We start from the raw sequence: 22,813 nt of genomic DNA on the forward strand, positions 1-22,813 counted from the left end.
AATTTAAAGGGGTCTGAATACTTTCCGTACCCACTGTATATGAACAAACACTTCATCAACACGTGTCGAAATATAGACAGGAATGAAGCTGAACAGTTTGGTGTATACTGAAAATATTTTGAGAAATTAGCCTTTTTAAAGCTATGTATTGTAAAATTCCATATATTGTGCAAGACGCTACAGTGAATAGGGTAAATAATTCAAATAATAGGTATCACCATGAAACTTACCCAATGTATGTATCTACATCAAGACATTTTGTAAATAACACATTTCCTGAAATTTCATGTTTAAATATGCAAACTAATATTAACTTTTGGTGAATTTAGGGAAAATAAATAGTCTGTGCAGTAGTATGATCTGAGCCAATTCAGAAATGTTCATAAAAACAAAATTTATGTTAAAATATAACACAGATCAACTAACCAGAATAGATCAGTCTGTCTCGATGTTGGCAATCAAACCACTGTTTGATTCCCATGTCGACACTCTGTAGTCTAATGTGCAACCAGCACTCATTTTTTATTTAACTGGGTCCTTCCAAACATCTGCTGGAGTTCTCAGTGTCACACTCTCAGTTCTAAATTGCTAAATTTTTGCAATTAACCAGAAGGCATCAGCTTGGTTCCTGGTGGATTTTTCCATGAGCTAAACGCCATATGCTTCTCTCAGTGTACTTCACTGTACACACAAAGGCACACACACACACTCACACAAACACAATCTCCCCTTACACTCATGCACACATGCGCATTAAGATTTTCATCCCATTTTGGGGACGGCGCATGAAAGGATTCACCGCTTCAACATATTTTTTAGTTTGTCAGAAGTCAGAAGAACTCTTTCTTAGCGCTTGTTCCTCGCTTCTCCTGGGTTTCCTCTGCTGTATTGCTCTGAGTCCCGCTCAAAGCACACAGCAGGGGATTAGTCCCTATCACAGCGCTCACTACCCCCAGATCAGTTCACCAGGGTTAAGGTGCAGCTTTCTCTGAAGATACCGTTTTCTTTGTGAGAATTCTCACAGTGACATGTTGAAGGAGCCCAGTCAGAGTGGAACTTTAATGCTATGATAACCCATTTAAGTTGCTGTCTCAGTATAAATACTCCCTCTCTTGCACGCTCTTTGTCTCTCTCTCTCTCTTTCCGTTCCTTTGAGCGTCAGAGCCTGCAGGTTTGGCTGCTTGACATTGCAACAGAGGATGACGATGTTTGTCATTTGCCAAAACACTCTGGGAGATGGAGTATTAAAGCTAATAACTAATGAGAAGGGTGAAGAGACAGAGATAATCCGCATGTGCAACAGTTTATATATGTACAACGCATTTTTGATAAGGGATCGTTTTGGCAGATACAAATATAGATTTCCATTTTCATGTCTGTGAGAGAGAGAGACAGAGCTGGAATTTTGCTCATGTGAGCGAATGATACAATGAGCTGTGAAGGTCCACATCGATGTCTGCAGGATAGAACTTTATGTCTACATTTTTTTACATATGGGTAAAATTCTGGGTTTTCTGTATTAGGAATGAAGGATCGTCAAGGATTTTTTTTACTGGGTGATTGAAAATGAAATCGCAGATGTGCCATCTCTCTAGCTCTTGCTCGTGAGGCTTGTCACACACATCAGCAACATTTTCTTCTGTTTAAAATGTGTCTTTCCCATCTTCGATAGAAATATATTTTGTTTTCGGCAGTGGGCAATAAAAGAGAATAAAATGCAATAGATTATGTGCCTGGTTCGCAGACAATTGATGTTGTTTCAAATGGTCATCAGATGTGATAGATCATTGTTCCCATATTAGATGGGATTAAGGATGACAACTTGGTCTGGCATCATACTGGGAGGTGCACAAGGCTTAATATAAGATAATGTATTTCTGACATAATGGCAGATAACAGTCTTTAATCTAAATTGTTCCAATCAATTTCCCCTGAATGACATTTCTTCCGCCAATGAAGATGTTGACTATCCACCCATGCCCACTTTAGAAAAATGAATAACTGCAGTTGCAGTCCGTAGTTTGGAGTCTTCATAATAGTCATACATTGGAAATTAGTTTCCAGTGTTGTGCTGTCACCCAGCAAATCTGTTGAATAATCTTTATCAGGTCTATATGTGGTGAAAGAATAAACTTCACCTGCTTCTTGTACTCTAGCTAAATATGCTATAGGCTACATCTAACAGAGTTATCGTTGTGTTCAAAGAACAGACACTATTCATCCATCTCTCTGTGAGACAACAAATACAATTATTTCTCAACATCTTGAAGTATTTCTTTAATACTCAAAACCACATCCATAATTGCCCAAATTGGATGTAACATCAAAAAATGTTTCAACATTTTGATCATACCCTGTAGCTGTGCGCTTGTCTTTCCCAACATAAAATATTAAAACTAAAGTTAATGTAGCCAATACTTCTGACAGGAACTAAGACAAGTTACCATGTTGCCCCAAACTAAAAACAGCCCTTCATTGGCTTCCAGGGTTATTTATGAAGCTTTGAATTCCTTATGAATGTTTAACAGGTTTTTTAAAGATTGAATAAAGAAATAAAGGGTAGTCAAGGTTTTTCCATCAGGGTGGAAAGCTATACTGTATTGCATTCTCATGTTCTATTATCACAACAGTATCATAGCAAATCATAGCATAGTAATAATATCCTGCCCCTTCTTCATATGGAATTGCTTCTCAGCACCTTTTCATCTACCTTATGTGTACAGAAAGCATATAATTAAAGGTTTGTTGAACAATAAAAACAGAGAAAAACAGTATCGGTATAAGAAACCTCTATGAGGACAAAATATGAAGAATAATTCCTATTGTGCATTCACACTTTTCATATAGTAACTCAACAATCCTTTTGACTCTAAACTTACAAATGTAAACAACATGTAGGAATATATGACACATGATATCAGTCCTTAGATTAGAGAATAATCTCCATTTTGTATAATGATGAGAGCTGAACATATACAAAGACGAAAATAAGAAACATAAAAGCTGCAATTGCCTAAATTGATAATGACATGCCCTTTGCGAATCTGCAAGCATCTTCCACAAGGGAATGTACCAGAGAAAGCTCAGCAGGCATATATATATATATATATTATATATATATATTATATATTTTTTCATTGTTGAATTCAAAATTAAGAAAAAATAAAATGTCAAATGTATGGGGTTTTACGTCTAATTTAATTTTAGCTCCCATAGCCTACACACATTCAGGTTAAGTGAATCGTAAGCTTAACATCGTGTCATTACTGTGAATGTTTTTAAATGTTGTATTACATTACTTGTGAATATCTCCCTGTGATAGCCTAATAGCCATGAACTTCATTTATAATTATTTAGTTGCCGTAGTTACAGTAGCAGATAATGTAACGAAAAAATAAATATCTCCGTAGCTAATGTTCTGCAGATAATGTATCCGTGTGTAAAACAATATGTTCATTTTTAAATACCTTACAGTTGACTTATTTCACCCAATTTATGTCATATTGTTGTGCCTAAGTCAAGGTCTGAAAATGAGCAATTATGAATACCTACAAAATGCTGCCAAATAAACATGTTCATATTTCACATTCATATTGACGTTGACTCAGAGGGTGTACAGGGGATCTCTAAAAGTCTGATTGCGATTCCTACAATATGCTAAAATTTGTAATTATGCGTGCCATTCCAATTGCTACACTCTTCACGTGTAGCAATTGTGAGCCTATGCGACAAAAAAGGTGTCAGAATTTAGTTAATTTGTTCGTCTTTTTTCCCCCCAAAAGTCCCATAGCACAAAGTGGGTGGGATGTAAGTGTGAGTCACTGTAATTAGCCAATTAACTTATTGCACAAATAAGTCTCATTCCCAACAGTGTAATTCAATAGTCCTCGGATTTTTCTCCTCCCTATTGTGACTAATCATCAGCATAGAAGATGCTCTTCATCAGCCCACCCGTCTGCTCACACTGGCTGTTGGCACCGACTGCCACAATAATGACTGAGGCTACTCTGAGACGATGTTTACTAGCTGACAGCAGCACCCTGCTCTCTCTGTATGCTCCAGCAAGCATTTCCATTTAGCTCACTTCTGAAGCTCCTGCCTAATTTCTCTTTGGAGACAGAAATCCTTTAAACCCCATTCTATCCTGGGGCAACATATTTACTGAGGGCTGGCTTTCCAATACCTGAGAGAGATTAACACTGCTCCCTGATTTATGAATCCATGCCACCCACCCACAGGCTTGGTCAGGGGCCCTAGCTACTCTACCCCGCTACTTCCTCTTCACACAATGGGATTTAGGTATCAGAAGGAACACACAAACACACACTTACTCATATACAGCCAAACTGGGTTTAAGGGGAGTCTAAATTGCAAATATGCATAGATCATCCCTCAGAATTCCTCTTAAGAACAGAGTACACAGATTGGCAAGGGGTAAAACAGGCTGTCTAATGCTACTGCTGGCAAGTAGAAATTACTCAAAACTAAACTTTAAGACAGAAGATAGCTCCTGGACAGAAACAAACTTGACAATTTATAGTTAGAAACTCCATACTGATGCATCACTTTGATATACAGTTAAAGCATATGCAAACAGGTACTCTAGGTCTGTCACCGCAGCATGCAGCTCTAGTCAAAAGACCTGTGACATCCATCGACAGTTTTGGCATCCCACCATCTCACTGGCATCGCTGGCTGCCTGTGACTGAGGTGGTCGGATGGCTGCCAGACTGAGTGACAGCCTGGTATTTGTTTATCCTGAATAGTCAATTGCTGGGCATCTGTACTACAAAAACAACAAAGCTGCTGGCACAGAGTTCAGTTTTTCACCGGGTGTGTCTGTTACTCTTATTCAATTGAGAGAATGCTTTTAAATTGTCCTAATTTCGGCAATAACACATTCATAAAAGGCATCATGTCATGTATTGCTGTGGATAAATACAAACAATAAAATCAGACAGTTATAGTGCAGGCAACATCTTTGCAACATATGCTTTATGGTTGCAATCAAAGCACATGCAGGGTGGCCTAAGGATATGTAAAGATGTGTCTGTGTGGACGAGACTCAGCAGCAGCACAACCTGTGGCATGGTACTGAGCACATGGTGAAGATGTTGTTTTTTTCTTGTGACCTTATGACAGTGGATTAAACATCTTCTGTTCATTAATGTGACTGCTATTGTCTTACCGTGGCCCATTATTATTAGTGTAACTCAGACAAAATATAATTTCACTTGGTTTAAAATACACAGCATAGAAAATGTGTTCGCCATGTTGTAACTGATGGGCTGGTTTAGAATCTCGCTCATATGCCTTTTGTTTCTCATCATTTTTTTTAACTATTTGTACTACAGTGAACATGGAATTGAAACATAAATATACAGATGTCAGTACAGCGCAGCAAACATTAAGTATGAATAATGTGTTGATGTTTATACATGGTTTATGGCTATACATATCTCCTGCGTCTTACTACTTACTTAAACTAGCCACTGTTTGCTCTATGGCCACAACCTCATGTCTGGATTACTGCAACATGCTCTTGGCTATGACACTAAAGTGCCTTCTTCTACCCCCACAGCTCATCCAGAGTTCTGCAGTGTGTTTCTTGTCCAACTAAAGGCAAAAGTGTCACTGCCTATATTACAACAGCTGGTCATATGCTGTATAAGAGCTTGTACCGAATTGAGAACTCAAATGGTTGCGCCCAAGAGTGAATGTACGTTCAGCACATCATCCGAGCCCGCTCCCCAGCCTGTGCTCTGCACTTTTTATTCTCTCTTCTCTATGGCAAAATAATTACATTCAGTGTTGCTTACCAAAATGCATTGTGTGTATCCTTGAGGTCTTACAAACACATTAAATGCATCTCCTTCCCCAAACATTTGCAAAGCCAATGTTGATTCTAATAAGTGTTAGCAAACTAGCTTGCAGCTTGCTGCCACATAGCAGCATATCTTGTCATGGTATTGCCGCATAGAACCTTGAAGTAAAGAATCTGCATACATATTCCATCCCTGATAAAAGAGAAAATTTGTTCAGAATAAGCCAAAACACAACAATTGTCATCTCGGTCATAACAACAACATACTGTGCTGAGCCCTATAAGAAATTAAGGGTTAGGTCATTACGTCTGCAGTGTGAACTTACGATGAGACAATGACATAAGATATAAAGACAAGGGCATTTGAACATGTTAATTGCAAGACCACTACAATCAGAATAAGTATAATTCAAATATAACTGCAATCTGTCCAACATTGTCCAGGGCATTTTCTTTCTTTGGATTTGATGGAACCTCACGGGAATCTGAAAACACACCTCTCCTGCCATTCATTGCAGAGCTCAATGATTGAATTGAAAATAACATAATAAACTGCATGGAGGACTGCATGGTGGTGTAGTGGCTAGCACTGTCACCTCACAGCAAGAGGTACCCGGGTTCAATCCCCGATCCCGGGTGGTCCTTCTGTGTGGAGTTTGCACGTTCTCCCCGTGGCAGCGTGGGTTCCCTCCGGGTTCTCCGGCTTCCTCCCACACTCCAAAGACACGCAGCTTAGGTTATTTGGAGACTCGAAATTGCCCGTGAGCGTGACAATTTGTCTGTCTCTATATGTGCCCTGCGATAAACTGGTGACCTGTTCAGGGTGTACCCTGCCATCACCCAATGTCAGCTGGGATCGGCTCCAGCGCCCCACGACCCTGAATAGGATAAGCGGTTTGGATAATGGAATGGAATAATAAAATGCATAGTAGCTCGGAGGTAGAGTCAAGGTATGTCCTATGTAGGAGGTATGTCCTTTTCATTCTGTAGAAGTATGTAGTAGTAGTGAGTGAATCAATCCACCTGCTGTGAGTGCTACAAAGGCTCTTAGAAGCCAGTTGCCTGACCGTGACCATTTATGGTTTGTGTACATTAAGCAATATTTCCACTGCCACTGCCAATGGAAGCTTTGCTACTTTCTTTTTATTGCCAATATATTCAGCAGAAGTTATAAAACCATATAGTTTTATAAACAAGTTGTGTTCATCAGCCATAACAGCCAGTGACAATTTGAGTCAGTATGGTGGTGCTAATGAATGCTAAAAGTACCTCTGATGGGATCAATGCTTTTCTCGTCACGGTCTGCAGTAAACTACTCAGTACATACATTTTCTTCACTAAATAGTGGAACTGCTAAGTAAAGTTGCAAAGTAAATCAGTTCCAGTTTTGTCTGGCACAGTAATCCAGCATTTCCCATGACAACAAGCCTGGTGGCACAAAGGTAAAATGCAGTGAAGAAGCTGCCAATCTCCTCCGCCACAGAGAGACAATTGGGACGCCAGGCAAATATAGCATCAGCAATTTGGCGCTAACAATCATTAAAACATGGCATGGTGACCATCTTGCTTGCCTGCAAGCATATTTTCACAATATTGCGATGAGGTAAATAGCCCGCATTCTGATAAAATATGGAGACATCATATTTCATCAACGTCAACATCATGACTATACCAGTGTAACAGTGATATTTCACAGTATTTCCACATTTTGTGAAGAAAGTCTTGGTTGTCACATTTAAATGTGTTTAATATGAATACATATTGAATATATTAAAAAGATGTATCAGACAAAGCAGTGCAGAGTAGAATGGAGCAGAATATCTCAACAACGGAGTTATCCTTGATCTCTTGTCCATCAATGATTAATGGCTTAAGTGGTTCCATTTTCATGGTAGAGGACATATCTTGCATTTGAGCATTCCGGCCCTCTCTGCCAAGACCCTTAACAGCTACCCTCTCCCAGTCACATTGTGCTATTTCAACAAGCACCTCGTCCACTCAACCCTACTCCCTCTGTGCTTCCACCTCTGTTCCTGTCAGTTGGTCATGTTCCCAAGCATAAATAGTGCAACCGACCATTTTGGTGAACCGTGTTCCAGCACTCATCTTCAAACAGATACAGTTCAACTAGTGCTTGACTACCTGCCCAGACCCCTGCAACAGAGAAAGGGATGGAACCACTCAAGAGGAGCCTTGGAATTAATATACTGCAATTTTGCACAGAATGTTCAATACTTAACCAGCGTTAACATATGCCATTCCAGCATGTGACCAATGCAGTTTTCTGGAGAGAACGGCAGTCATATGGATGACAAGATGAGGTTGCCCGAAATACACAGGTATTTTCAAGACATTTGAAGAAAAAAATGACCAGAGCTGTTGTTTTGTCTGGAGAGGACAGTTCTTCTGATATGTCAAGATGATGAAAAATGTAGCAAGAAAAAAAGCGGTATATACTGGGGGATGAAGAATGGTACATACAAATTTGCCAACTCGTGGGATGAATGCAGAATGATGCAGGCATGCAAAGAGGGGCTACAGATGCATTTACAGTAACCACAGTAACACATTATATATCTATTATATATAATGCAGACGATACATGCAAATGCATTATAGTAAGCCATAATACCCTTCTGTATTGGGATGAAAAAAAATAGATAACAGACAAACATAAACAGAAAAAAACATAACAATTTCCCTTGTGTATGTGCAAACAAAATGAGGTGCAGAGGTGCAGTGTGATGAATCACCTCTGGTTCACCTTAAATGTGATTAAATCATGAATTTATAGGAGGATAATTTGCCCCAGTAGGTAAAACACCTAGTATTATTTGCTTGCTGTAATCCCCAGCAAAGTAACATACTGTACAATAATTGCTGACATTGCTTTCTCCGCTTCCTACAGTTTATCATGTAAGGCATTTAATATTCTACAATATGTGCTTTTAATGGATTGTGAATATGTTGGTTAACCACGCCACTTCACTAGATACGTAATAAAATATATTAAATTGCTGCTATTCATGACCCAAGGGTCTTTGATATTTTGTCTGACTGCAAAATGTGTTCTTTACTTACATTTGATATAAATATTTAAATTTCAGGCAATTGTAAGAAAGTTTTTTTAAACTGATGAGTTTTATGAGGAGTGATAGGATGGGAGTGAGGGAGTGAGATAGTGTGCCGATCTAAGAGGTTTATCACGAGCTAGAAGTCAGAACATTAATTTATGTTTAAATGTTTTATTTAGCGGTTTTATTTCTTATATTGGGTAGTAAATTATGTATCTAACATTTTGGGGAAAATATTCAAAAAAAAACTTACATAGTGGGCCTTTTAATTCAACAATTCCCTGCAATGCAACATATTTGCATGATGGGATCTTGCTGGTTGGTTTTGTAGCTACAGATGCCAATTGCATTACTCTGTCATAAATTGAAAAAAGTAATTTAATAAACCTAACACTAAAAGGCAGTCTGACTGACCTGAGGGGGGAAAAGTAGGAAAGCAACCTTATACAAGGCTGTGTAAATGTAGTGTGTTGTAGTGTGGATCAATATGATAGTGAAGAACTACACAAACAAAAGTAGTGACTCCAGAATTGAATAATACTTTAACATATAGTGCTTTTGAGAAGTAATTAGTTTTGTCTCTTGAGAAGATGGATGAATGGATAAGATACATTACATCATTATAACGTGTGTTTTTTTGCTAACCCCTGCAGGCTACCGTTGCCATGCTTTTTTATATGCTGTTACTTTTGATATGCTCGTACCTGCTCTTTCTCCACGGTCTTTGTTACTCCTGTCTCTTTTGAAATATCAGTTCTATCAAAATGTCTACAAACAAGTGCTACAGACTAAGCCAGTTAAGCTACAGGACCACCAGCTCTACAAGTCAAGATATTGCCAGCCACTTCAGTCACAACTTACTGTATTTCTTCCAGTTCCATCCTGTCCTCATTTCCCACCTCCACTGAGATCATTCCTGGGATTATAGCCACAAACGGCACACAACTCAGAAAGTTGTATTTGTAAACATGCATACAAGTTCAATACATTACATAGCTTCATTGCTTAATAATCAGTGTCAAAAACGACAACATCTGTATAGCTTTTTAAAGAGAACTCCTGCCATTTTCTTCTTTCTTTTGACAGATAGTTTAAAACGGTTTAAACAGAGAGTCCTCCTCCCCTTGATTTATATTGTCAGTGATGGTGATAATGGCCCTATCACAGCCCATGGCATGTGACACTGACTTTTTAGATGGTAGGCAGCAGATGCTGTGTTTGGAGTATATGAATGATAACAAAGGCTGTACTTACAATGCCACCACATTGCTCAAGAGCCCATTTAATTATAGGACATTAGTCAAACTTTTAGTGTGATTAGTATAGAAAAGCAGGGGGATGATTAAACAACAATCTTTAACAAATGTGTTATTCACCAAAGTTTTATGAACTGCGCACACATTAGATGACATACTCTAAAGCTAAAAAGTATGCAACTGCAACTGACCTACTTGGACTTATTGACCCGTTCATATACATGAAGACCATTTTCGTTCTACCAAGCCTACTGTATATGTGTTGCCCATGAAAATAGTGAAAATAATGAATTTCTGTGAGGAAGGAGTGCACAATTCTAAGGTATCATCTGCAAATATAATGCTTTGGAAAAGGGATGTGAAAATGAACACACAACTTTAAAATAAATCTGTACAAAATTTGACTTTCAAATACACCGACTGGAAAATATTTAGGTAATTATGATTTGCTTTTATTATTATTTATTTTTCAGGGTTTTTCTCTAGAAAGTATTAATTTGTGCGTGCAAGTTTTTTGCTGTACACAGTGGGAGTAAGATCAGGCTCACTTAGAAATGTAAAAATGCATGTTTATTTTTTTCAGAAAAATACTCATGCAGCCCAATTGACATCACAGCGTGACCTCTTCACTTGTTTTGTTGGCTCTCCTCACTCATCTCCTGGGACAATTCAGAAATAATTTTAAGATGCTGTTGTTCATGAGGCTGATCTGTTATAGTTTCTGTTTGGTTTGATCACATTTGACCTGTAGAACTCTCAGGTCATCAGACATGGGGCTCTTGGTTGTTTCATCGTCTAGATTTGAAGCTTAAGGGTTCTTGCTAGACAAGAAGAACAACAACCTTTCTCATTATATCAGATCCGCACACTCCAACGATTCATTCAAATGTCATCTCACAGTCCATTTGCCTTTGCCTGTCTGTATATATGTGTGTGTGTGTGTGTGTAATTGCGTGATTGTACAAGTGATCTTTTTATCTAACTGCCCTGTGTTTCTTGTCCGCCATGCTTTTTAATCATTCATAAAGCACGTTAGTCTATAATGGTGGTTTTAAATGTTTTATAAATAAACATGACTTCCCTGTGTCACCCCACTCTCCTCCCTGTTTATTCTGGGCACTCTCCTGTCATGTATTATTTCAGCTTGTTTGTAGTCTAGGGACTCCCATCCATGCACAACCAATCTGACAGACCTCGACAGCCCAGTCATCAGTTGTAATACTTTCATTTTTCAGAAATGTGACTGATGACAGAATTATGTTTCATCCAAAATATGCATTCACTTGGTGAATATGTAACTCGGTTGTTTATTTGATTCAGTTCTTTCTGTGAAAAGCTGTCGAGAAAAACTTTGCTCTATAATTGCAGAGGGACATGCAGCATTCCTAAAAGATATTCAGCATATGACTATTACTTTGCTCCTTGCTGGTTATTTAATGTAACTTTTAATGCAATGCAGTGCAACTTAATAGGGATAGAAGCTTCAATTTCAAGTCAATATGTTTGTGTATGTACTCGGTAAGACAGAAGCGGAAGTACAAGCAAACTAATTAATGAAGCATCAATTTTAGAAATGCTCCGGGGGTCTGTTACCTTACAACTGAATTGATCCTAAACCTGTCTTGCAGATCTATACTTTCCCAAAAAACACTGGAAGTAAAGATGCAACTGAAGAAAAGTCCGAACAGTGGAGATCGATAAGCTTGGTTAAAATTCTCCGGGTGTAGATTTGTCACACCAGTCTCTTTTCAAATACTATTAAAAGTATTATTCCCTGTCAATGGTCTTGGGCTTAGGCAACAAAAGCACTCAGTTAAGTTTCGTAAATCATCATTGTTTGGTTTAAAATCACCTAAAATGACTAACAGTGTCAACTCCAGAAATTGCCGCAACTTGAATATGTAATGTTGCTATGGCGTGCTGACAACGGCAAAAGTGCAAAAGTCCCCCCCGGCATTAACCGGGGGGGGAATCAGGTGGGCGTTACACTTCCGACATCGTGGGTTGGGCCGGCTTTATCAGTGTTAACCACCATATCAGAGTGGTCTAGATTAGCTAGCCAGTTTAGCACACAAACTGGGACTCGCATGCACTAAAACGCATGGGCTATCGAACCAGCTCCGTAAAAAGAAGCTTGGATTACAATTCTCTGCTCAGGACGCCAACCCTCAAAAATACTGCTGTAATAATGCTCTGAATTTGAAACGTTGCACCTTTAAGGGCAAGAGCAGCAGCTAAATCTATCAAAGTAGGCTTAATCAAATTTACTCTGTCACTGCTGACTGTAAATCTGGCTGATTTTTCATGATGCTGTTGCAAATCCATGGTATCTACTCTTTTTGTTTCATGTATGCTTTGTATTTTATGTCATTTTTAATTAATCTAACATGGTTCATTGAGAATTTATTACAGCAAGTTACTTTAAATCAACCCATCCTTCTTGTCAGCACCATGGACAGCGGATGTTAAGAAGCTTTTAACAGTCTTGCTTGTAAGTGCTTTTTGGGGAATTTTGTGGAAAAGTTTAACAGCTTTTTTATGTAAAACTACTTTGAAATCAATCATTATTGGAAAACAGGGCCCTGTGAGTTATTTCCCCTCTCTCACCACAGTTGCTGACATACTACTAATTCATATATTACTGTCAACTTTGTTTCTCTCTTCGCAAAGAAATATAATATTGACTGAAACTGCTGTGTCCCTCATTACCATCCATCTGTTATTGTTATTTTCTACACACACATGTTTAATTTATTTTTTTCTTATTTTGTGTTTTTTACAAACTCTTTTTTTTGTGCAGCACAGCTTCAAGGCTATCTTCAAGTCACAAAGAAATATAAAACATGTCATCATGAACTACTGTTCTATATACAGTATATAAAATACTTTATACATCAGACTTTCACAACTCCCACATTATGTGTTTTTTTTGTTCAGATGAAAGCTACAACCTACGCATAGGTCTAACCACTTTCCTGTATTACATAAAGGATAATTATTAAGTTCACCTTTCTCAAAGTAAAACAGATAGGGAGGCCAAAATCCAAAGTTAATTTGCTCAGTTTTACGTCCAATCACTAAATCAGTTTAAAATGTGACACATGCAGACTGTTATGAAAACCCCAGGGGACTGTTTGGCTGGTCAGTGTTTTACTTTGTAATCTAATCAGTTATGGTGTGCAGATGCTGTCCAGAAAACTATGAGTTCAAATTAATTTCACTCAATTATTAATATATTCAATATTACAAGGCACACATTGTTAAAGGTTAATGCAGTTGTCATATGTATCACGTATTTTACATCACCAAACAACATATTTCTATTTTTTACAAAAGAGTGTTTATGTATTAAACTCTAAAAATAAATAAATAAATATATATATTTATTTGACCTGTTTGGAAGTCCCTAAATGCCAATTGTGTACACCATTCGCCTAAACTATCAGGAGGACTACATACCGATCATCCCCATCTGAAGTCGACTTTAATCTGGCTACCTATTTTTTCAATATTCTGCACAAAAATTGAGGACTGCAGATGTATTTAACAAATCATTTGAATTTTGATTTCTTTAAGAGGGTCTTTTGAACAGTTTTAATATGTCAGCAAAAAGGCAATACTGATAATATTGTCAAACCTAGAACAAGACCACCCTCTGTCAAGGTCCTCAACTGAAATGCTGTTGTTTTTAATAGTGTTGGAAGATACTTTACACGTCAACTTGGAACATAACAGTGTCATATATCTTCCAGATACTGTTTGCCTCTGTCAACAGAGTCAGAGTCATATCGTGCAGTCAGGGGGGCTTTTCAAGTCTGACAGAGACTTACTCAGAACTAGTTAACCTGGGACCACCGAGTACACATATTTGAGAGCACCACCAGCAGGTAACACATCCCTCATACACGAGACATGAAATCATTATAATGCCAAGCAGCAGGTCAATGATCAAAGACCATTGTTGTCACCATTAATAGTTTGCTGACAGGAAAACACCAACAAAACGGATCGCCATTGCTTAAGGAAACACAAATGATGTGTTATGCAGGAAACAGTTACAGTAATGTGAACCAGTCCTGTTACCTGCATCAGGGCTTGTGTAGTATAGTATGACGTGTTTTTTCTTTTTTTTACAGTTTAAATGCTCAACACTTGAATTTGCTGTCAGAGAACCAACCATGACTCTCTCTACCCTTCTATGTCTATCTGTACAATTTATATACTTGCATATACACGTATACACATAGGTTTAGCATCTGTATGAGACGCAACGGGCCTTCAAGAAACAAAAAACTTATCCAACGAAATAGTACTCACGGATATCCACCATGACCTTGTTCCTGTAACTTTTTTTATTGGGATTTAAGAATGTGCCACTACTTACTGAATTATAAAAAAAAAAACATGGCATTGTTACATTTCTTTTTTTAACATATTACCTATTGTAATTTTGTGTGTGAAACATTTAAAAATATAAGAACATGCAGATGAGGCAGACTACACATTGTTTGTCAGTTAGCTGTACTACAATTGCACGTGGTTGGGCCATGTGCAGCTCCATTCATTTGTGAAGACAGTGAGTCAGTGGGCCTTCACAGAGTACATCTGCCAACTGTGAGTACATCTGCTAACTTAGAGTCTGTATGAAATCATACGAAGGCAGAGTTTACTCACAGCCCTTGTATGTATGTGGTGCTGGCTGCTCCACCCTCTGCAGGCAAGCTGGCATTGACCTTGGGGCAAAGCGCTTCATCTTCGTGCACGCTTCACTTCTTAATGATAAAATGAGAAAACTGGGTCGGAGATGTACATTCCCACCAGAAATAGTGGGAAGTTAACATCTTCAGCTGAGCACCAAGACTTCCAACTGGGAAATCATCTCTAAATAAATCAAATGAGTTTCACAAATAGGTGAGGAGCCTATGGGAGGCCCAGGTTTGCTCCTGGGAGGAATGAACAAGTCTGGATGATTAACTGAGAAATGAATGACCTGATCGTGTATCCACTAGAAACCTACTTGGGCAATCAAATGCCTCCAAATTAAATGATATTTGGTACGTTGAGTTCTTTATAGAGACCGATGTTGTTTTTCATGACTATTTATCATCTCAGCTCAAGGAGTTTTAGTTATTCCCTGAAGAAAAATCGGAAACACAATTAATTTGCTTCAACCCGCACTTCAAGAAAAATCATGTTCAGATTTCGCCGTCTTCCATACAATAAGCAGTAAATTAAGCCAAAGTCATATTGTATTTGAAAGAAAAGACACTATCACAATGTCCACTAACGGAACATTTTTGCAGCTTTTGAAAACAATGGCGCTTTAAACTCACACATGTTGCAAAAGCGAGAACAAGAGAGACAGGGAGAGAAACGCAAAGAAACCGACCATGCGTTCATATTAAAAAGCAATGGTAGTCTGCCATAAGATAGCAATACAACTCACCAGAGTTGGGATCGGAGTTGCCGTCAGCTTCAGTCCTCTTATCGGGGGAGGCCTGCTCGTAGAAGTCGTCCTGCGCCTGCACCAGAGGGAGAGGTTGTGTGAGGAGGGAGCCACTGCCTACAGGCTCGTGGTCCCCCAGACCGCTGTCACTGCAGCTCTCCTGAGAGCCATCCGGCAGGTGAAACGTGACGCGCCGCTGCGACTAGAACCAAGAGCACAAAACAGAGCCTCTGATGTTAGTGCTCTGCTCTGCCCCCTCAAAGTTTTATCCCTATAACACTATGATTTGACACTGAGCCGAGCAAGCTCATGCTTGACACACTGATCAGTACTGCAGTGTGAAATAAGCAGCCTTAAGAGATCGTCTGAACGATGTAAAATGTATGAAACATTTACAAGTCAGGAAGGCTTTGACGAATAGAAGGGTTCATTTCCCGTTTCAGAAGACTGATTGCCGAATCAAATGTCTATTTTGACCTGGGCCGCGTTATTGATGGGAAGGGGAGGCAACACATGGTAAATACAGTCACGTTTCACTGCACAATGACAACCAATAACAGTATGCAAATTAAACATCATGCACTACTACAAAAATTGAGCAAGGTGAAAAGTGCAAATTGGTGAGCCTTTTATAAATGCATGGGTAATGCATAGTGTAATTAATGTCAGGGATAATTAATCAAGGCCGGGGAAATGTCCAGATAGTGGTGGCAGCATATTATCATGTTTGTGAGGACTGCTTCAGGGGCATTTACAGCCTAATTGTTTAGTTTGTGTTGTCAGTTTGTCTGCGCGTTGGCAAAGTCAAAGTGGCCTGCAGAGTTAACATAAGTCGCCCCCAGGGTGTCCTTCTTCCCACATTCCGCACTATCACTGACGAGAGGTATTTCTTAACCCAAACGTGTTCCTGATACAAGTCGTATAGCTCTACTGCTGGAGATATGCATGCTAACACAGACGCGCACGGACACACGTACACGCACACACCGTCCGTAAAGCCATCCTGATTGAATTTCCAATTGTTAATTCCGAGTGTCTTTTCCCCTTGCTCTAATGACATTTTCCTTAGGCTTTTTCATAAGTCCAGACACAAGCCTCCAGCTAACCTTTCGTGAGCACAGAGAGGTCCCTGCCACATCCTTGGTGATGACAGGCAGAGACGGGGTTTACAGTAATTACTGGCAAAAGCAAAGGTCACCCAATCTGCAGTCTAATGCAAATGACCTCATTATATATTTTAGAACTGCTCCAAATAAAATGCAACATTCAATGAACCAAAAATATGGAATAAAGAAAGAAAGAAAAATGGGGAGGTGAGGGAGGCGGGGGTTGGGGACTTGCAGGCAGACCTAGGAGACTAGGGGTAGAAAGAAAAAAAAAGATGGATTCAGATGTAAATGCATGGTGTTCAATTTTCATGAGGGACAGATGATGTAGACAGACAGACAGACAGACAGACAGACAGATAGGCAGATAGACAGACAGATAGATAGATAAAGCTCTTAATCTGCAACTCAAACTTTACCAAAACCTGTCTGCTATAACAACACTGGAGGAAGATGTCAATCCTTACATGCCCAGCGGTGTTGCAATGACACTGATAATACTCAGATGACAAAAGGGACAACGGATTGAAATGACAAGAAAGAATGTTTTATGAAAGTCGGGGCTATGACAGCTATGTGTATTGCATGGGTGTCGTTTATGACAAGCCACGGTGGATTTAATTATATACTTAGCTTTTTTGATGCCCTTTTAAACACAATTAGTTGCAATCAACAGTTAAAATAAGATTTATAGATAAACACTTATCTTATTTGACAGTTGAATAGGCCATCTATGAAAGGCCTATCAGAAATAACACCATCCAAAATCCAGTATATATTCCCAAAACTCTAAATCAGGATTTGAACAATGCTTCACATTTGCAGTCTCCAAGGAGAACTGAAAGTGCAGAATCAAGTACAATTAAATGTAAAGGTCTTGTAAAACAGTAGGAATCTGGATAAATGTCACCGGTAGTAATTATAAAGAGGCAGATGATCAGATGTGGCATTTCGAAATGAAGATGACATAATGGGGAGAAAAAGAATCTAGCTCTAACGGGGCTCCCTCTTTTGTTTGTGTGACAGCTAGAGTATACTGATTATGAGATATAGTTATCATTTTTACATAAGGTGAGGCATGCTATGGGTGTGTAGTTTAAAAACAAAATAAACCCTGGAAAGACGGAGGGTGAGGCAAGCCGTAAAGGTTTGACAGGTTTGGTGTATTTGCAGTTAATTAACAGTGGCTTCTTATGTTTTTCTTCCTGCTGATGCCAAAGACGTTGGCCTTGAGCAAGGTAGCCATCTATTTGTTGGCTGCCCTGGAAGTGTCAAGCTAGCTATACTGATACTGGCAGCTTTTATACCAACTCTTTCCAGAGTTAAGGAGGCAACTATATATTTTTACATGAAAGTACTATTCAATGTGTATATCTAAATAGCAAACCTGGATTAATGGATTGACTAATTAAAGAAATGTGCTAAAACTGTAGCTGATCAAAGTGTATTATAAACATGGTGTTTATCCATTAAACTGGATAAGGTGTAGGATTGGGATTGATGTACAATGTACAGGAGCTTTTCCAAAGCTTTTCTAAAAAGGCTCAAGATAAGTACATGACAGTATCTAGAGTACATGCCCATCAGTATGAAGACATTCATGAAAATACTCTGATTAAGTGAACACAAAAGGAAATGCAGTAGACAGTGTGACGGTGGAAAAATGAATGCTGTTGATTGAAGACCAGGGAAAAGAACAGCAATGTTAATTCTCAATTAATCACAGTGACAAATCTGATATTCCAAAATGGTCTTCTCATGTACATGACATGTGCAGGCAATAATAGAAGCGGTAATAACTTTGTATGTAATTTCCTTTGATTTTGATTTTTAGCGGAGGGAAGAAAATGGCTTATTATTGATTGGGTTAATGGTTTCGGTGTGTGCTGTCAAATACTGCTGGACTGGTGGGACTTTTAAATGAAATCTTGTTCAGTGCCCTGTCAGATTTTATTCTGGGGTTTGTCTGAGCGAAGCAGAAGAGGTTTAGCGTAATGCTATACTTTACTGCACATACCAAAAGTATGAAATTATTGATTTTTCTTTGATAAATATTCCACAATAACCTGTGTTGTTCCAAGCTAAATTATTCATAATTAATCATTTAGAAAAAAAGGTCCAGTTTTAAGTAGGCGGTCTTCGTCGCTGTGTCTGTCTGTGTTTGCACATGAGTTTATTTATGTTTTTAAGGATGTTTGAAGATATTTGTACTTCTCTCTTGCTGACAGTCACAAGTAACATTAGCATAACACCGGCTTAAACTATCCCTGCTGCCAGTTTACAAGATATTATGGCTTATCACGCCTGCTAACCCTTATTATCCACTTGTTTTTATAATTTGCCTGACCAAACACACTTAAACAAACACGGAGCAAAATCGCAGCACTTTGCTGCTGGAGGGTTTAAATTCCAGCAAGCCTGCAAATTATGAAGAATGGCGTTCGCCCTTGGGTCTATATAGAAAGGATACAATATGAAGCAAACTGAAAATAAAATCTGACTGGATAGAATGGCAATTTTGTTGCAAATGTTGCAAAACACTCCATGAGTATTATTATCATTATCATCACTATTAGCTGGTGGAAAAGTAAATAGTAGTAATGTGATATATTAATTCAACGTGCATTAGTTATTTTGATCTAAAGCTTGCATTTCCATTTTTAAGGAGTAACAAATTGCTTTTTTGATCAAGGTTTGAATAGAGAACAATCTGTAACCAAATGGCAAAAATAACATACATAAAGCAGTTCGTCACCCACAATATATACCAGCTACTGTAGCTCTTCATGTCAACACTTCTGTTGAAAATCTAAATCAGTGGGTGAAATATACCGAATCACTGCGCAGTAAAGACTCAATCCCACAGATAACAAAACTGATACATTTGGTTTTGTGTGACAGAAAACAAATAAGAATAGGGCTCATGAGCGCTCTCTTGCACTCTCTCCGCTTCTCCATCTCCTCCTGAGTGTGGCCATATGGAGCACAGTGTGCAAGTCAAAAACAACTTCTGTGGTGTATTGTTTCCCACATGAAGTCAATATAACACTACATTTCTATAAGGCAGACATTTAATGAGCAGAAGCACATACTGAGCAGACACACACACACACACACCCACACACACACACACAAGAATGCAACCCCGTCACCCCCACAAATAATCTTATCTAACAGCAGTCTGACACCTGCGGTGAGAGAACACTTCCCACAAGTCCGTTCTCACAATCAGACCACTGAGGGAGATCAGTCAAGCAGGAAAACAAAACTCACAAAAATATCTCTTTCCCTTTCTCTCTCTGCCCTCCTCTCTCTCACTCGTTCTCTTCCCCTTGGAGACCAAAGGTGCTGTGCCATCTGCTGGCTACGTTGGAAAATACATTTTTCTTTTCTTTTCTTTTTTTAAACAAGGCCTCAAAACGTGAATGTCTTCTTTGTTCCACATGGTCATGCTGATTGATTTTTTCTTTCTTTCTCTGTCATCTCCTCTCTTTCTTACACCTTTGCACTACTATTACTGTACTTCAACACTTGCTGAAACAACAAAATGACAAAGCTGAATCTTATTTGATACTTTTAACCCTTAAAAAAAATAAAAAATCTATACCCTGTTCTTGATCTTTCATCAAGTTTTTGGTGTCATACTCTATTCCCCGCAGTGTTCCTCCACAACCCTGACAAGCTGTAACATTCCAAAAACATCAAATCAAGTGAAATATTAGCAGATGATAGACACTGCCTCCTGTCAACATAACATCCGGATTTCCTTTGGGATAAAGTGCATCACAATCTCAGTCAGGCAAGGCTCTATTTTCATGACATAAACACAGTCAAAAACAAGCTTTTCAGACTGCTTAGAAAAGATGAAAGACGCAGAGATAAAAAGAGTTCCCAAACTTGTTTCTGTAAGCAACACTCAAATAAAAAGTGACAAATAAATCACAATCTCCCCCGTCTTTGATTCTGCGTCTAATATTGACGTAGTCTGCTCCTGCTGCCTCTCCAGAGTCTAAGTCAGCTGCCTTCTGCTTTTCATCATTAAATCATAGCGAAGCAGTTCAGAGAAACATCTGCATTCTGCCACATCCACAATGAAGCTCGATCAGTCACTCCCTCGCTCTTTGGTTCACCACAAATATACACATACGCAAACACAAAGACAAACACAAACATACATAAATCTAAGTCACATCTGACCCATTTCTAAAATTGAAAGCTTGGAGGAGTGGACATGTACTGTAGTGTGTGTGTAATGTCTAACGGCAGTGTGCTTTGCGTTTGTCATTTCCATAACACTTGCTTAGCATGTGATTATCAACACAGTCCATCATTTTGACTCATTCTGGGCTAAATGAGCTTGTGCAGATTTATGGATGCAGCGTACAGAATGCATGTTTATTTATTTATCCTTCAACCATTTATTGTCCAACCCACATGGAAGTCGTTTATTCTCATGAAAAAGCATGTATGTAGTCGTGCGGTGTGCTCGTCACCAGACTCACCACTCTCACCTCTCATCTTTCACAGATGACGGGAGCGGGAGCGGCAACTGCTGCGACAATTTCCCTCTCGCTAATGTCCTCGAAGTCCAATTTGTTTTCTTTTTATCCGTCTACACCCCCTTAATTAAGTCCATCTCCTCCTACAGTCACACGCGAGCATGAGCACCCGTCCCTGCTTTTTTTTTCTTCATTACTTTAATGAATATTTGGGTTTTTGCATGAAATGTAAGGATGAGTTGCAGGAGTAAAACCAAAGCAATATGCGGATACATGCTAAAATTCTCTGTAGAGTCAATTTAGGGTGCAACGAATTGCCTTGAGCAGCTACCGTAAACAGCACACCCAACCAAACTATCAATAGTACTGGATATGCCTCAGCTGTCCATCATTTCTCGAGCACCTGATGTATCATGTTGAGACTAGAGTGAATGAGCATTTGATTGTACATGGTTTTGGGTTTTTCTCAGATGTCTCATCTTGTCAAGTGGTTTAACAATGAAGAATAAAGAAGACAGTCAACAACATGTGATTAGATGTCCTTAAATTGTTTCGTCCTTCATATAATCGCCATCAATAGTATCAAAAATGGAGTTGGTGAAAATCTTGCAGATTATAACTTTAAAGCGCAATAATATTGTTAAACATCGTGTACTAGACATATGATTGCTGAAATCCAAGATACGTGTTAAGAGGCAAAATAGATGCTGGGATGAGACGTGGTAATCAAAAAGCCTACACTCCATGGCTTTGAACTAAGCACAGGCAAGTGCAGAAAAAATGTACTCTTTACTTTGTAGGCTGCAAAAAGCTTAGGGAACAAGCCTTCTAGAATCATCTCTTCAGTATAGCTCTCTCAGTGTTCTCACTCAGCCAAGTCAGTCAAAGTTAGGTTTAAGATGCAACTAACAGGCATGGTCGTGGTTGAGCTTACCAAGCCTGACACCACAGGCCAACATTAAATTAATGTATTGCCTTAGATGACAATTTAATTTATAATTGATGTCATCTAACACCACCTGAGCTACATCTGGACAGCATGGGCTCATCTTTTCCCCTCACTACCCTGCAGTGATCTCTCTCTCTCTCTCTCTCTCTCTCTCTCTCTCTCTCTCTCTCTCTCCCTCCCCCCCTACTTTGGCGTGCTGTTAAATAACCTGACGTGGCTGAGTGAGAACTGCGAGACAGGAGTAGTTCAACCAGCTTCCCTTTGTGCCTTAAGCACAGCTGAAGAAACCTGTGCATCTGCCACAGAGCATTAGCTACAAAGTTAACCACTACTGACTCACTCATCGGTTCTTCCCTCAGCAGACATCCACTGCCATAAAACGAGACACTGGAATTCTTCTCTATGTGTGTCTCCTGCATCAGGATGAAGGATTTGACACTCAGAGACAGTTAACTACAGAGCAGAGCAGGCAAGGCCCTGAGCACTGAATGGGGAAGCTTGATGTGTTTATGAGTTACAGTCCATGTGATCTTGGTGCTGCGCTCACAATGAAGTCACTGCTCTGTGGCACTTCGGAGGGTGTCTCCTCTTTTATTTACTCACCACAAATGCGTGTGAGACATACCTTTGTGTCAATGCACTGTACAAAAGAGTTTGAA

General features: G+C 39.0%; 1 protein-coding gene across 2 annotated transcripts in view; it reads right to left on the reverse strand.

The window, feature by feature from the left end:
- The window catches only part of pcdh9 (protocadherin 9), a 183,851-nt gene that overhangs the window by 39,644 nt on the left and 121,394 nt on the right, over positions 1-22,813 (reverse strand). Inside the window, exon 4 of one of the 2 annotated variants that reach the window (XM_031846166.1) lies at positions 15,601-15,802. In XM_031846166.1, coding sequence (XP_031702026.1) covers positions 15,601-15,802 — 202 coding nt within the window. The remainder of the gene's footprint in view (positions 1-15,600; positions 15,803-22,813) is intronic. The other variant, XM_031846167.1, reaches the window with a different exon arrangement.

Source organism: Anarrhichthys ocellatus, unplaced genomic scaffold, assembly GCF_004355925.1.
Source record: "Anarrhichthys ocellatus isolate YVR2014 unplaced genomic scaffold, GSC_Weel_1.0 scaffold6, whole genome shotgun sequence".
NCBI classification, from domain to species: domain Eukaryota; kingdom Metazoa; phylum Chordata; class Actinopteri; order Perciformes; family Anarhichadidae; genus Anarrhichthys; species Anarrhichthys ocellatus.